Here is a 17436-nt window from a genome sequence, read left to right as displayed (position 1 = left end):
GGGGCCCACCCCGAGCCAGAGCCGCTTCCAGGTGGACCTGGTCTCCGAGAGCGCTGGGCGGGCCGCGGCCGCGGCGGCGGCGAAGGAGCCCCCCGCCTCCGGCAAGGCCAGTGGTGGGAGCGGGCAGACCAAAGCCAGCGAGGAAGCCAAGGGCCGCTTCCGCGTGAACTTCGTGGATCCGGCCGCCTCGTCCTCCGCGGACGAGATGTCGGATGCGGCGGGGGTCGGAGGCGACGGACCCAACGTGAGCTTCCAGAACGGCGGAGACACGGTGCTGAGCGAGGGCAGCAGCCTGCACTCGGGCGGCGGCGGCAGCAGCGGGCACCAGCACCACTATTACTATGACACCCACACCAACACTTACTACCTGCGTACCTTCGGCCACAACACCATGGACGCCGTGCCCAGGATCGACCACTACCGGCACACGGCCGCGCAGCTGGGCGAGAAGCTGCTCCGGCCCAGCCTGGCGGAGCTCCACGACGAGCTGGAAAAGGTGAGCCTGCCCCCCCAGCTTTCTCCCCTCCCCTCCCAGATGATCGGATCGCTGCACCTCGCCGGCTCCAGTTGTGTCTGCAGCCCTCCTTGCGTGAGGTGGCGGGAATGAGCGTGCACGACTCTCTGGCTTCTCTGGAGTCAGCTGTCAAGTTTGGGATTGCAGGGGAATGTAACCCAATCTCCTAAAAGTTTGCAAAGCGTTCGACTAGTGAACGTGTTATTGGAGAGGCTGCATTTAATCACCTTCTCATCCAGCGATCTATCTTACTTACGCCTTTTTTTTTTCCATGCCAGGCAGAATAGCTATCACCTCTCTGATGACAATTGTATTTGTGCCAGCTTCTCCCCGCCCTTCACCTCCCGGGAAGGAAATGTTCAAGAGGTTTATTTAGGTGTGTGCATCTCTTGGGAGGGAATGGAGCGCACCTACCATCTGTGCCCAATTTAAAGATCCTATAGTGTGCCTTCCATACACCCATTAAGGCTCCCTGGAGTGAGGACGTTGGTATTTGAAGGAAAATCTTAACACAGGGTGTGTTTGTGGTCTATGAATTATTAAAGTTCAGTTCTTGCAAACTTGAATGTGCAAAAAGATGATAGGAATCTTAAATGTTGAACAAGCTGTTCCTGATGATGGCACCCGTCCATTTTATTTTTAATGTAAACCTTTGGGAAGGCACTATTTAAAACAATTGAGATGGAGAATGCAGGGCCTTTAAAAGAAAACCCAAATTTAAAAAAGGATAGAAGAAAACTTCTTTTTCCTAGGGAGGATGTCCGGGAAGTTCTGGTGGCTGTGCAAAGGCAGCTGTACTTCGTGAACAGAAAGCCATCTCCATTAACACCCCATACCTCCCCCTCCTCCGCTGAATTTTGTTTTGTTGTTGAGCCATTAACTCTTAATTTCAGTAATTCTCTTTTTTATGACCACAGGAAACTTATCTCTTCTGAGTTCCTGATTCATTATTTGAGATAACATTGATGCCTTTGAGATGTGGTTAATGGTTAACTTTTTTATGAGTCGGTATTACAGGGAAGTCTGAATTTACAAGTATATAAAGATTACATTGATGGAATTTTGTGAGTGCAAAGAGTTGGTACCACATAGGATGACATGATCACAGTTTGGGAAAGCTTATATCAGAATATATGTGATTATTTTGAATATATTTCAGATAGTAAGATATTTGTCCCAGGGTTTGGATAATGTAACATGCATACAGTTTGAAATAACTGCAGAGGTCCCAACCCTTACAGTTATTGATTGTTTAAAAGTCTGACATCATTTAGCTTTACATAATAGTACAGTTATTCTATTGTGGTATTTTGTCATAATCAGGAGCATAACCAGTTTTTAAGAATACTTGTATTCATGTTCCTTATGTTTCTCTCAAATGCGATGTTTTTCTTATGCAAGCTTCAAATTTTTGTAGACTAAAGTAGATATGTGGCTAGTAATTTTCCTTTTTTATGAGTGTGAAACTCCTGAATGAAATTTTTATACAAACGTATTTCAGATTCATTTCTCCAAAGCAGAGTAGTTTGGCAAGAAAACATTCTATTTACATGTTAGAAACTAAGTCTTCTTTAGAAAGTGTTTTTAATTGAAAGTTTCAGAATTATTATTTCAACTGACCAAAAAGGTCAGAAGAGACTGGAAAACTTGCTCTTCAGAACGTACTCTAAACACCAACTCCTGCCCATTGAGTCGCTTCCGACTCGTAGTGACCCTATAGGACTGGGTAGACCTGCCTCTTGGGTTTCTGAGGTGGTAATTCCTTTCAGGAGTAGAAAGCCTCATTGTTCAGCAGCTGGTGGTTTTGAACTGCTGACCTTGAGCCACTACTACCAGGGCTCCTGAATGTAGGGTAGCTGCAGTGAATGCAAGAAAAGATGGACTAAAAAGCTGAATGGATGTTTTCAAAAGTGTGACCATGAACTTCTATACTTCGTAGGAAGATTTTGTCATTTTAAGTTCTACCAATTAACAAAGCTATTAAAGTTCTTCACAACTCTAGGCTCATTAGACTGTGTGTGTGTGTGTGTGTGTGTGTGTGTGTGTGTGTGTGTGTGTGTGTGTGTGTGAGAGAGAGAGAGAGAGCGCGAGCGCGAGCGCATTTTCAGTTTATAGTATATTAAAAGATAGATCACCTGTTATGAAGTAGTTGACGAAGTTACCCAAACTCACCTTCAGCTTTTTCTACTTCCAAGGTTTTTGTGACGACGATTAGGAAAAACTTCACACTTCAGATTAAGCTCAGAACCCGTAAAGTAATGACTGGTGTACTTATTATTTTGCCCTTACATTTGCCCTTCGCAAAGTATAAACTCCAGAATTTCCATTTTAGATTCTCTTGAGTGCTGTATACGTAGGTGAATGTAATGTATAAAAAGCAGCGTTAGGATTTTTCAGGTAGTAACAGGTAGTCTAATGCATGTTCTGTGAATTTTTAAAATCTGCGTATATTTTTTATGGCCAACACAGCTTAAATTAAGCTTAGAACCACGTAGTCAAGGTGACACAGCTGGTTAACCGTTGAGCCACTAACTGCCAGGTTGGTGATTCAAACCCAACAACTGGAGAATGATGAGGCTTTCTGTTCTCTTAAAAGACATATAACCTCCTCCCTGCGGGACGGACAACAGAAAAGTGGGTGAAGGGAGACGTCGGACAGGGCAAGATAGGACAAAATAATTTAAAAATTATCAAGGTTCAAGAGGGAGTGGGGAGCGGGGAGGGAGGGGAAAAAATGAGGACCTGATGCCAGGGGCTTAAGTGGAGAGCAAATGTTTTGAGAATGATGAGGGCAATGAATGTACAAATGTGCTTTACACAATTGATGCATGTATGCATTGTGATAAGAGTTGTATGAGCCCCTAATAAAATTATTTTTTAAAAAGATTTATCGTTTTGACAACCGTCAGGAGCTGCGTCATTCTGTTCTGTGGGTCAGCATGCGTGGGAATCGACTTGGTGGCAATGGGTTGGGTTGTAAACATAGACCTACAGATTGAATATGCTTTTGTGCAGAATTTAGCAAACAGATGAAAGAACTGTAATGTTCAGTAGTACGTCATGGCACTGGAAACGCTGTTGGGGAACTGGTAGAAGAGGATTAATGACAGGAATTGGCCAGATCCTCAAGAATTGTTCCTTAGCCCGTCTGAATTGTGACCCTTAGCTTAAATGCTTTTTTAATGCTTCTAGCACTCTGAATCATAGTAATTAAAATTTCTGTAGCATTTAATTCTCGTGCTTGATTACATTTTGTCCTGTCATTATCACTGACAGTTTAAATATCTACTGAGTGTCTAAATCTGTTTAAGAACCATGGAAGAACAAAAGAACTAAAAGACAAACTGACTAGAAACTTGTTATACTGCCTTCTTTCCACTTGAATTACTTTCAGTCGCTAGCATGGTGACTTTAAGAATTTTGCTTAAATATGAAATTGAGGAGTAGTAGTTAAGGACACTTAAAGGGGAGTAGTTAAAGGTGTCTCTGTATCATGCAGCCATTATAGAGCTATGATCCATGAGTTCTCTGTTTATCAAATATTTTTTAGGGAGGGGGTTGTCTATAAGTGTTGTCCAGTGGGCTGTGCAACGGGATTGATGAGATTGATTAGCAGAATAGATAACTGTCAGCTGAAACAGACAATAACCAAACAGTGGCACAAATGCAGTTACTCATTATTTTTCAATGGTGTGAAAGAAAACTATAGAATGTTCTCACTGCCATCAAGTCAGTGCTGACTCATAGTGGCCTGTGTGGCTTTCTGAGAATGTAACAGGAGTACTAAGGCCAGTCTTTCTCCCAAAGAGCTGCTGGTGGTTTTGAACTCCTGACCAGACGGGACCAGATGATTGCAGCTAGTGAAGCTCTAATAGAACCTACTTTTGGCTGGGGTACGGGGAGGCCTTTATTCTGAAGTGTAACATGGAAGCTACGGGTATGTTGACAGGCAGAAGAACATTCCAGGCTAAAGAAACAAATTATGTGAAGTTAGTAAGGTGAGAAAGTGGTATGCTCAAAGAACTTAAAAAAGGCCAGTAGAGAAGGGTTTGAGTGGGAGAGTGACTTGGTGTGTTTTGTTTAAACATCTCTGGGTAAAGAATCAATTGGCAGGGTAAGAGTAGAAGTAGGGTAACTAGGCTATGAGTTAGAAATAGCAAAACTTGGTGACCGAACTCATTGGATGTGAAACAGAAAGGGGGTCTGTGTCCAGGTTTGGGATTTGAGTAACTGAGTGTGTGGTGGTGCAGCTGTCTGCAATGGGAAAGGCTGGAGGAGGAACAGATTTGGGGGTGGGGGAGGACTGCTGTTTGAGTAGCCTGTGGAGTATCAAATTCCACGAGTCATTTTGAGGGATGAAAGGATGATGCTTAAGGTCCGGAATGAAATTGCCTAGGGAAAATGGGTAGATAGGGTTGTTGAAATAGGGTATTGTATAGAGAAACCATCTGTCAGGGCATGAGGGCCACTAGCAAAGGAAATTAAGAAGGGAGCCTCTGAGAGGCTGGTGAGAAATAGTTCTGAGAGCAGACTCCGACCCTGAGAAAAGAATTTTAAAGAAGAATGACCATTCCAAGCCTAATGCCAGGAATTGATTTTTAAAAATTGATTAGAAAACAGTCAAACCCACGTAGTGGTTTCTGTCCCTATTATATCTGAAGGGAGCTTATCAGATGTAAATATTGAATATGGAAAAGCATGTCGTTCTTAGGTACTGTACTGTCTAGTTGGTTCTGACTCAGGCCTTGGAGAGATTTTGGGTTCTGTTTCACACTACTGTCATAAATCAATTAATGTACTAAAGTGAATCACACTTTTTTTGTTTCCCAGTGCATATAAAAATTCTGTCTACACTATAGTCTATTAAGTGTGCAATAGCATTATGCAAAAGTTTGAAATACTGTGACGATCAAAATGTGACACCGACATGCAGTGAGTGTATGGTTTGGGGAAAATGAGAATGATAGACTTGGTGGACCACACAGTTTAAATTTGTAAAAATCCATTAAATGTGAAACACAATTAAAAAATGTATGCAGAACACTAGCCGGTCCTGGGCCGCCTTCATAATTGCTGCCGTGTTTGAGCCCAGTGTTGCAGCCACTGCGCCAATCCATCTCCTTTGAGCACCCCACACCCCCTTTATTTTTATTTTTATTTACTGGTCTTTTTTTCTGTGTCTGTCTGGATTTAAAGCATTGTTAAAACACTTTGTAAAATGTCAGTTACCTTTACAATTGTCCTTGACTAAGACTGGGAGCTTTGCAGACAATGTGCCAGTTGTATTTAGACTTCTCTGTTATCCCTTTTCTCGCATCAATACAAGGGGGGACAACTACCTTGAGGGTCTCATATCTTACTGAGCTGTTAGGTTTTTTAATGTAATTCCTGTCTCACACATTTTATTCATGATAATATGGGCTCAGACAAGCTGAAGAAATTCCTCAGTGTCACTTTGCTAGAAAATGGTATAACTGGAATTCACGCCCCAGATTTCCTGACTCCAAGGCCAGGACATAGTTTCCCTGCCCCCTGTGTCCACCCCCACCATACCCCCCAAGAAAAATAAAAAGGAACCGTACTGCTTGCCATGGATCCAACCCTATAGTTGCTATAGGTTATTCTTCCTGCCTTCCACAGACCAGCTCTGTGCTGACAGGGTGGTTGAGAGCACACCTTAGGAATCACCATTGCCTCTCCTCCTTGGCCTCCTGAAAGTAGAATGAATGCCGTAATTGAGAGAAAGGAGGAGGCGGAGGATGCAGTGATGCTATAGTATGACATTCTCATGTGTTGCCCTGTGTCCCCATTTCTCTTCTTGCCTTGATAACCCACTCGCTACCAGCAGCTAGAGTGTGGGTCCCTGATACCAAACCCTTTAGTCACTTTCGTCTTAGTTTCTTCAGGCTGTTCTAACAAAAGTACCACAAGTGAGTGGCTTTAAAGGACAGACATTTATTTTCTCCTTGCTTCGGAGGCTAACAGTTCAAATTCCGGACTTCTGTTAAGGGGAAGGCTTGCTTGTGCTCTGTGAGCTCTGGGGGAAGATCCTTGGCTCTTTCCACCTCTAGCCCCACTGACCTTCCTTGAATTCTTGAGAGTCAGTCTTCTTGTGGCCCCTGGCTTTCCCCATTTATTTGTGCTTGTTTTTCTCCATCTCACTGCTGCTCCTTCTAACCCAAGGGTGATTATATGTAGGGCACATAATCATTTGCTTTTCTCATTTGGCCTTGTTATTAGCCTGCCAAAAAGCCCCAAAGAAACAAACTCACTGCTATCAGTTGTTTCTGACTCATAGGACCCGATAGGACAGAGTAGACCTGCCCCTGTTGGTTTCTGAGACGGTAAGCCTTCACAGCAGTGAAGCCTCATCTTTCTCCAGCAGAGCAGCTGGTTTTGAACTGCTGACCTTGAAGTTAGCATCTCAACGCATAATCCACCACACCACTAAAATCCTATTTCCAAAGGATACATACATCTACATCTACAGGGTGAGGATTCCAACATATATTTTGTTGGAGCATGGCCGGGTATCATAATTTGTACCAGCTTGCTACTGCATTAGTAGTAAAATCTACACTGGGTTTATTTTATTTCTTTGGCCTCCTCATGGTACTACCTCCACATATGCTATTCCTTTGGCCTAGAATATTCTGCCTTAATATCACTTTATTCTTCAGGTCTCAGCTTCAATGCCACACTACTGAACTTGTATCTCCTTCAATTCTCTTCTTAGTGAATAGATATTTAACAAGTAATTGTTCTTTGGACATGTTCCTCCCACTTCACAAGGACTTTAAGTAAAGCACTGAAGTTTGCTAACTCCTTTAACCCTTGTAAGCTATTTCTCGGAAAAGGCTGTGCTGATTCCTGGACAAGAAGTTCCACACTCACACGTTCCCACACAACTTGAGTCTTTGAAGGTCAGCTTCCAGTCATAAGAATGGGTTACATCCTGGGTGTAGAGACTAGTTCCTGAGACTGCAAAGGAGACCCTGATAAGAAATATTTACTGGTTATCAGGCATCAAAGAACAAAAAATCATATCATTGTGTGCTCACCTTCCCCATACGATGGCTGAAGACAAATGGGTGCATAAGCAAAAGTGGTGAAGAAAGCTGATGGTGCCTGGCTATCAAAATATAAGCGTGTCTGGGGTCTTGAAGATTAACAAGCGGCCATCTAGCTCAGAAGCAACGAAGCCCACATGGAAGAAGCATACCAGCCTGTGTTAGCATGAGATGCCTGATCAGGTATAAGGCATCACAGAACAAAAAATCAAATCACTGTGAATGAGGGGGAGTGCAGATTGGGGACCCAAAGCCCATCTGTAAGCAACTGGACATCCCCTTACAGAACGGTCACAGGGAGGAGACGAGCCAGTCAGGGTGCAGTGTAGCATCGATGAAACATACAACTTTCTTCTAGTTCCTAAATACTTCCTCCCGCCCCCACTATCATGATCCCAGTTCTACCTTACACATCCGGCTAGACCAGAAGATGTACACTGGTACAGATAAGAACTGGAAACACAGGGAATCCAGGATAGATGATCCCTTCAGGACCAGTGATAAGAGTGGCGATACCAGAATGGTGGAGGGAAGGTGGGGTAGAAAGGGGAAACCGATTACAGGGATCTACATATAACCTCCTCTCTGGGAGATGGACAACAGAAAAATGGGTGAAGGGAGATGCCGGACAGTGTAAGATATGACAAAATAATAATTATAAATTATCAGGGGTTCATGAGGAAGGGAGGTATGGGGAGGGAGGGGGAAAATGAGTTGATACCAAGGGCTCAAGTAGAAAGCAAATGTTTTGAGAATGATGATGGGAAAAATGTACAAATGTGCTGGACACAATGGATATATTTATGGATTGTGATGAGTTGTATGGGCCCCCAATAAAATGATTTAAAAAATATATATATTTGCTGAAGTCAAACTTGACCTGTTTCACAAATTTGCAAGGGACTCTACTACTCACGTCATCTGTCTGCTACATCCTTGCTGATGGCTGCTGAAGACAGGCTCACCCATAATTACTGTGCGTTCGCAGCTGGGCTGAAGGAGTGGTAATACATTTGGGGATTTAAAGTGTGACCAAACAATCTGGTAGTAGAGGTCAGAGCAGTAGTGAGGGTTAGATATCCCTAGAGGGTTACAAGCCTCTGGCAGACCGTGGTAAGGTTGACTTGACTTGATGTGCGTTTTTGAAGCTCTGATGCTGTATGGAGAATGTACTGTTAGGGGCCAAGCGTGGAAGCAGAACCGGCTTAGAATTCTTGCCGCGGTTGATGTAAACGTGTTGATTTGGAGATGGTTTGGGGGAGGATGTGCATGTGTCGGAATCTAAGATTATGGGAACAATATGGGAAGAGCAGATTTCAGAGCTTTAAGCTTACAGGTAATTTCTGTTGTGAGCATTTGTTGAGTTGACCTCCCATTCATGGCGACCCCCATGCACAAGAATGAAATGTTGCCCTGTTCAGAGCTACTCCACGATTGGTTGCAGATAGAGCTCTTACAAAGATGAGGTTTTTTCCTTGACTAATTTTCAGAAGTAGAGTTTAGATCTTTCTTCCTACTCATTCTTAGTGTGGAATCTCCACTGAGACTGCTTAGCGTCATGGCTACATGAAATGCCCGATTGACAGACCAAGTGGTGGTTGTGGCTGAGTTGCATTTACTGAGAATTGAACCTGGGCCTCCCATATGGAAGGTGAGAATAGTAAACACCAATGTCCCCAAGCTAATTAATTCTACAATGGGGCAAACAGTGATAAAATTGTGGCTACTGTATTGGTAAGTAGTAGAGGTGAAATAAATAGCTCTTAATTGTAAACGTGTGTGTGTGTTGCACCTCCCCTCCCACAGCCCCTTTAAAGCCATGAAAGCTCCCAGTTTTTCAAATACAGTTCAAAGGAGTAGGGGACTAGTGGGTTAATTTCACAGGTTTCGAAGTTTGATTGCAGCATGAACAAGAACAAAAGTTTTCTCTTGTAAGTACTGGAATGAAAAAGATATCTTTTGCTGCAAGAAAGCTACAAACCAGTGGTGTCTTTTCTTCCGCTTCCCACTATGGTGGCTCAAAGCTGTTTGAAAATACTTGGAACTGATAAGAGACTTGAAGGTTCCTAGTTTGGAACACTGGGAAAATTTGAAAAGTAGAAGTAGCTTAGTGGTATGTTGACTGTCTATAGGCTATAATTATGGCTTGTGGATTCATAGTACTCTTGGGCTCAGAAATTTTTCTGTCCTAAATATTCCCTGTAGGGTTTTCTCCAAATCCATAAATTACATATTCATCTACATTAAGAATTTTAGAAACTTCTGCCTTGGTTGGGTCAGTATGAATGTGTTCCTCCATCCAATTGGCTTGACCAGAGTTTGGGGTAGTTATCATTTTGGAACTTGTTTTGGAGTAGATGGTTTTAGTAGGGCAAACAGTACAAGTCGGAGAAGACTTATGGCGGACTATGCCTTGCAGAGGTAGGAGACTCCCAATATGGCTTGACTGAGCCGAGTTCAGAAGAACACTCGTTATATTGATTGTGGTTTTTTGCTACTTTAAGGTATTTATCAGCACCGTCTAGTACAACTTTAATATGATTCACATATGTCCCTAAACGTTTTTCTAGTAGCCACATTTTAAAGAGTTTTAAAAAGGTGAAATTAACTTTAATAATTTAATACTGTTTCTAAAATGTCAATTCAGATATGATCAATATAAAAAATTAATAATGAGCTAATTTTTTCCTTTGGTACAGTTTTTGGAATCCTGTGTGTATTGTATTATTCAGCATATCCTCAGGTCCGGCTAGCCACATTTCAAATGCTCAATTTCCACATGTGACTGATAGCTACTGTATTGGGGAACATACAATTTATACAGTACTTTGTAGTAACTATTTCCTAGCAATAGTTCATTTAAATTCAAAATCTTCCATCTGAGGAAGGAAAAATTAAAAAGCCAACAAAAACTTCCATCGAACTTCTATTTTTTACAAGTACAACTTGCATTTCACTTCCAGACAATATTTTATAACTGCTATCCTAACTTCCTCACATTTCACTCCACAAACTTCTGTAGAATGCCTTCTATCCCTTTATTTTACTGAAATGGTTAATATCACCAGAGACCTTCATCCCCATTATCAATACCAGGGAACGCCCCCCGCCCCCGCCCCCCAGTAGCATTCACCCTTTTAGACGTAACATTTGATGTTTTTTAAAAATTGCCTGTCACTTCCAAGAACCCTACAACATGCATTCTCCATCAGTTGCTTTGTCTGGCTCTTTCAGCCCATATTTGTGCTGTCTCCCATTGTGTCTAACCTGACGCCGCCGCTCAGGTCTGAGTTCTGGCGTTTGTGGTTTCTTCCTTCTCTCCCTGTGCCACAGTATTGGTAGGCGAATGATTTGCTATTTTTGTCTCCGACCCAGCTCCTTTTCTGCGTTTGGGCATCTAATGTCTCCTTGACATTTCTGCATTTCTCCAGGTATCTCAGAATCACAAATTTAGGATTTTCCTCTCCTTTCCCCTACCTCCCAAAACCAAAACAGCCAAATCCCTCTTTCATTGTCTCCTGTCTCCCTTATCTACCACAATTCATCAGATTGTACAGTAATAAACTTCTGAGTCTTTCTTAGCACTTTGCTTTACCCCTTGCATCCACTTCAACACCAAGTCCTGTCAGCTTCTTAAGTAGTTTTATAAATACTCAGTTTCACTGCTGCCACCTGAGTCCAAACTGTAGTAGTAGTATCTTGTTGTAACAGCTTTCTTTCTGGGCTTCTTATATTCACTATGTCCTCTCATCACCCAGTTTAATCTTTTTTAAAAAACACTAATCATTCTTGAGCTTAAAACTGGCCCTGCATGATCTAGCACTAGCCTACGTCGTCTTTAGCTTTCAAGGGCTGCTGATCACATAGTGATTATAAGTTGGACTGCTAACATAAGGTTTGGAGTTTGAATGCAGCAGCCTCTCTGAGAGAGAAAGATGAGTCTCTCCGCTCCCGTAAATATTTGCAGCTTCAGAAACCCCTTGGGGCCGATCCACTCTGCTCTGTAGGGTAGCTCTGGAAAGGAATCAGTACAAAGATAGTGAGTTTGGCTTCTTCAGTGTTTCAGTTAATCAATGGCACAATATTTCCTTGGGCCACAGGGCCTTTGTGCATGATGCTAACCATAGAATGCCACCCTCTCCCCCGTTACGTATACTGTTAATTCAGTAAGATCTCGCTTCAGCCCTCATTTTCTCAGAGGAAGTCGTTAGCCTGTGTGGGACACAGAGCCCTCAGTTTGCAGTAGCGTGTTCATGTCTTCATTTGAATCTTGTCTCTCCCACACTCCGTGAAACTCCATGGGCGGAAGCTAGCAATGTTGTTACTCCAATGTGTCTTCCTTCAGGGCCTAGCAGTGGCCTCAACTCAGTAGGTCCTGAACCAGTACGTGTTGAATAAAAATGAATTCTTCTTAAATTAATGTCGTATGAAAAGATTTTAAATTCTTTTCGATACCTCATATTTGATCATTGGGTAATACTCAGATACCTTCAAGGAATTTCAGTTAATAACAGCAATTCAAATTTACACGCCAGCCATTAATGCCAAAGATGAAGAAATCGAAGTGTTTTGTTGTTTTGTAACAACTTCTGTAACCTGAAATTGATCAAATGTGCAGTCAAAATGCATTGATAATTACTGGTGATTGGAATGTGAAAGTTGGAAACAAGAAAGATCTGTAATTAGAAAATATGAACTTGGTGAGGGATGGTGCTGAGATCACGTGTTAGTTCCCAAGGCCACAGCTTATTCATTGCAAATGCTTTTTTTTTTCTAATAACAAAATAAATGTCAGTTACACATATGGACTTTGCCAAAATGGAATACATAGGATTCAAATCAGCTGCATATCTGGAAAGAGACAATGGAGAAGTTAGTCAGAGGAAAATCAGGTACCATCTTTGGCATAGTACTTACGCACTTTGTGCCAGACTGGGGGCAGGTGCAGTCCATCCCCTTAGTACCTTGGGCATTTGAGTGTAAGGATCAGGGGTATAATTAGTCTCTTGAATAGTGATCGCCTCTGCTTCTGGCACTAGCATCATCATCCCTGGTCTGGGAATTGCAGCATCCAGGAGGCAAAAAAATTTTCATGATGTGGGAAAGAACTGTACAATTTTACTAGTGTTCTCCCCATCTCAACTTTTCAAATCTCCCAGAGAAGTGTCGGAATCTATCCTGATTGTGAACCCACATACAAAACACAACCCATTATGCGTTTACCATATATACTCAGCTGTAAGCTGACCCAAGTATCAGCCAAGGCACCTCATTTTACCTGCATGAACATGTGCTGCAAAACTTGGCTTATACACGAGTGTATACAGTACACTCTTTTAGGTAAATGTTTCTGTGGCCCATGCCAATTGTCTATCAAGCTGTTCCTTTGAGGGTAGTAGTCAACATGATATGACCATTTAATTCGATGTTTCTTGACCCATTGCTGTACCCTATGTGCTTGCTGGAAAGTGTGTTGCTTTGTCTGATGAAATATAATTTAGTGACTTAAATGGTACAGTATCGTTTGTTCCACTTCATAATGGTAATCTTGGCATTTTCATCTGTCCTTGGATATGCAAATCCCAGTCCAGCGTTAAGGTCTATTTAGACAACCTGTTGTCATCAGTGTCATTCCTCTACTATAATGAGCTTGCCAGCTTTGGGGAATCTATCCTATAGCCATCTGTAACCTCTGTTTTGTTGTTTTGTTTTTACTTGAAGACAGCAATCTTGATGGTAGTTTGACTCTCATAGAGTCTAGAGGAATGTGTCTAGATTTAGCCTACCTGCAACCCTCCCCCATTCCCCCATTCAGTAAGTTTATTGATCCAGTTGTTCACCTTACGTAAATGTACCAACAGGTCCATTTGTTCTTGATTACAGTCTACTTCTGACCTAGGAAAGGGTGCCTTCTGACAAGCATCAACATGTCCTATCTGTTGTGTGCTCAGAATTCCTAGAGTGCTTTCCATTGATCCATGCTCTGCAAGTGGATCTCCTAGTAGTCCCAATTTTCCATTGTCTATTTGCTATCAGCCAGGAACTACAAATCAATAAAAATCCAAACATATGAGCTCTCACCATTGCCCAGACCTTCCATCATGGCTAGCAAGGTACCCTGCAGTTTCGTTCATTGAATGGATCTGTTCTTACCTTCTTCTATCAGGGTCTTTCCATTTAATGATCTTAATACAGCAGCTTTCTGTGTGAGACTTTGTCTACATACCCTGGGACTGCTATTGTGAAAAAGTTGACTTCTTTGGATCAACAGAGAGTTGTTCACAGGGCAGTGCCTATGTGGCATTGGGTGCTGGCAGACCCTCAGGTGGTTCTAGGGTAGGACCAATGGGAAAAGAGGCTACCTGCTTGTGGAAATGGAATGCCTCCCTGCGTTCTCCAGTAGTCTATTCCTGAATGAACCCTTATGTTTTATTATGGCACTATTTGGGGCACTACCTTCTTTATTAGAATATTTCTCTGATATCATCTAAGACATTTTGGTTATTTTATGTCTTAGGTTGATTTTATGCCATCATTGAGGTAGTCTCAATGAACATCCAATAGCAAATGAGTAACTTCCACTCTAAAGACGCATTATTTACTAAAATTACCGTAGACTGATGTAGAACCTCTCAACAGGCCTATAACTAACACAAGAAGAAATATATCTGATCATAAAATAACACTTCCAACATAAAAGAATATGAGACCATATGGTTTTACCAGGGAATTCTACCAAGCATTTAGAGAAGGTCCTACATGAACTATTTCATAATCAAATGGGCAGTATATTTTATAATCAAATGGGCAGTATATAACCAAGCTAATTTTGTGAAGCAAATATAACCCAGATACCTAAGCCAGGCAAAGATATCACCAGAATTGAAAATTATATACAAAGATTTCTGATGAATGTAGATGACAAAAATTTCAAGAAAATTCTAGCCAACATAATTTCAACAAGACATCGAAAAAATATCAGGATCAAATGGGATTCATAACAGATATGCAAGGATGGTTAAACATTAAAAACATATTCAATATAATTTACTACATAAATAAACTAAAGGGTAAGAACCATATGATTATTATCAGTAGATGCAGAAAAGGCATTTGATAAAATTCAATACTTATCCTGGATAAAAAGAAACCCTCAATAAAATAATTATAAAAGAGAAATTCATTAGCATAATAAAGGCATATATGCAAAACCAATGACTAGCATCTCAATAAGCAGAGAGAAATTGAAAACATACCCCCTTTGAATGAGAACCAGACAAGGTTGCCCTTTATCACCAGTCAATATAGTCTTGGAAGTCTTAGAGATATAAGACATTAAATATATTTAAAGTATCCACATTGACACAGAAGAAACAAAGCCCTTTATTTGCAGCTGGCATAATCCTATACTTAGAAAAACCCAAATATTCCATTTAAAAATTGCTAAAACTAAAGAAAAATTTGGCAATGTAGCAGGCTATAAGATAAACATACAGAAATCAGTTGGATTCTTATATGTTGTAGAAGATTACACCCAAAAGGAAGTTGAAAGAACAATTCCATTTACAGTAACCATCCAAAAGATAAAATACCTAGAAATAAATCTTACCTGAGAAACAAAAAACTTACACAAAGAGAACTATAAAACCCCTTTTCGAGAAACCAAAAGAGACTTACACAAAAGGAAGAATGTCCCATGCTCCTGGATAGGAAGACTAAATAAAGCATGAGGCTTTTCACTCCCAGACTTTCAAGCCTATTGTGTAGCCACGATAATCAAAACAGCTTGGTGGCACAACAGACATGATGACTAATGTATTAGAATTGAGAACCCAGAAATATAATCAAGGACCTATAGATACTTAATCTTTGATAAAGGACTAAAACGTATGTAGGGGAGAGATAGCCTTTCAGTGAATGGTGCTGGAAAAATAGGATCTCCACCTGCAGAAGAATGAAACGGAACCCAAACTACACACCATGTGCCAAAATGAACTCAAGATGGATTTAAGACCTAAATATAAACATTAGAACCATAAAGACCATCAATGAAAAAATAGGAGCAAATTTAGTGGCCCTATTACAAGGCATACACTACTGAACATAATGAAAAATGTCTACACCATAGAACACAAAGTAGAGTACTGGGAGCTTCTAAAAATAGGACAATTACGTACATGAAAATATTGCATTAAAAGCCCTAAAAGAGACCCCACCGATTTGGAAAAATATTTAGCAGTGGCATATCAGATAGGGGCTAATTTCAAAAGTCTGTAGAAAACTACAATGCCTTAACAAGGGAAACAACCCAATAAATAAAATGGGCACAAGATAAAAATGTACCATTTACTAAAGAAGACATCCAGGGGGTCAACAACCATATTAAGAAATGCAAATTTAAGAACACAGCGAGATATCACCTCAGCAATAATCTTGGCAACATTAAAACAAAACAATAAATGCTGGAGAAGATGTGGAGAGATGTGAATGCTCATACATTGCTGATGGAATTGTAGAATATTACAGCCACTACAGGAATTAGTGTGAAGCTTCCTTAAACAAATACAAATACAAAAACATTCTGATCCTATAATCTATGTATTTGGTATATATCCTAAAGAAGTAAAGAATAAAGTATGAAGAGATATGTAAACACATGTTTATTACAGCAATACCTTAATAACAGAAAGATGGAAACAGTCAAAAACTCCAGATACAGAGGAATGCACACCTTAGTTCACAAAGTAACATGGAGTTAATCTTCAACACTTTAATTAAAAGAGTTTTTGTGCAGCATGCTTAGCTAATAGAACGCATTGTTTGATCTCTTGGCTGCTGCTTCTGTGAGCATTGAATGTGGAGCCAAGCAGGATGAAATCCTGAACAACTTCAATTCTTTCTCCAGTTATCATGATGTTACCTACTGATCCTATACTGAAGATTTTTGTTTACATTGAGTTGTAATGCAACTGTTTAGGTAGGGCCCCTGAAATTTTGCTAGATTTATTAACTAACCTCATTTGGTCATGTGGGCCACCACTATCTTCAATTCTGCCTTACCTTGTTTTTCAGTGCTTGATATTAACATAGTTTTGCCAATGTAATGCATTGTTACACTTCAGATCTGTGCCAAGTTCGGATGTTCTCTAACCAAACTATGACAGAAGTTGGTGAATTCAAGTACCATATATACTCGAGTATAAGCCAACCAGAATATCAGCCAAAGCACCTAATTTTACCACAAAAGCTGCATTAAAAATGTGCTCAAAAACTCAGCTTATACATGAGTATATATGGTAACTATGTGAATACAAATAAATTGGGACCTTTCCCGTGTGAAAGCAAATGCAGCTGATTCTTTTCTGAGATCGGGACAAAAGCATCTGTAAGATCCATCACTGACTACCAGTCTCCTTTAGCCTATAATTTTTTGTGTGCTGTAGCAGCTGAAGCCACAGCATTCTCTTTTAGGCCATGTTATCTGTTGGTCAGCCCTTTTCTCAAGCCATTTAGGCTATAATACAGAGAGTGTCGGTACCAGTGCTTCAGTCTGTAGCATGTCTTTAATCAAAGTACTAATCCCCATTTGATATGTTCACCACCAGTACCACCCCAAAGCTCATTGTATATGTCAATTCCAACTCATGGTGAGCCCTATATGACAGAATAGAATTGCTTCATACGAATTCATGTAAATTATTAGTAAACATTGTCTCATCTTCCTCCTATGAAAGGCTGGTAGATTTGAACCATTGATCTTATCATTAACAGCCCATTATTTAACCACTGTGCCACCAGGGCTTTTCATCTTGTCCACGAAAAACCAAAACCAAACTCAATGCCATTGAGTCA

The 17436-nt window shown here is 40.9% G+C and overlaps 1 protein-coding gene across 1 annotated transcript in view; it reads left to right on the top strand.

Annotated features, from left to right (window-relative positions):
- Position 1: 1 nt before the first annotated feature.
- The window catches only part of SLC12A2 (solute carrier family 12 member 2), a gene marked incomplete at its 5' end in the record, with an annotated part of 96297 nt that continues 78862 nt past the window's right edge, over positions 2–17436 (top strand). Inside the window, one exon of the mRNA XM_004696978.3 lies at positions 2–496. Coding sequence (XP_004697035.2) covers positions 2–496 — 495 coding nt within the window. The remainder of the gene's footprint in view (positions 497–17436) is intronic.

Source organism: Echinops telfairi, unplaced genomic scaffold (genome assembly GCF_000313985.2).
Source record: "Echinops telfairi isolate 266 unplaced genomic scaffold, ASM31398v2 ScPeMD7_7469;HRSCAF=8507_1, whole genome shotgun sequence".
Classification (NCBI taxonomy): domain Eukaryota; kingdom Metazoa; phylum Chordata; class Mammalia; order Afrosoricida; family Tenrecidae; genus Echinops; species Echinops telfairi.
Note: the sequence above shows the minus strand (reverse complement) of the source record. Positions and strands in the feature narration are given on the sequence as shown.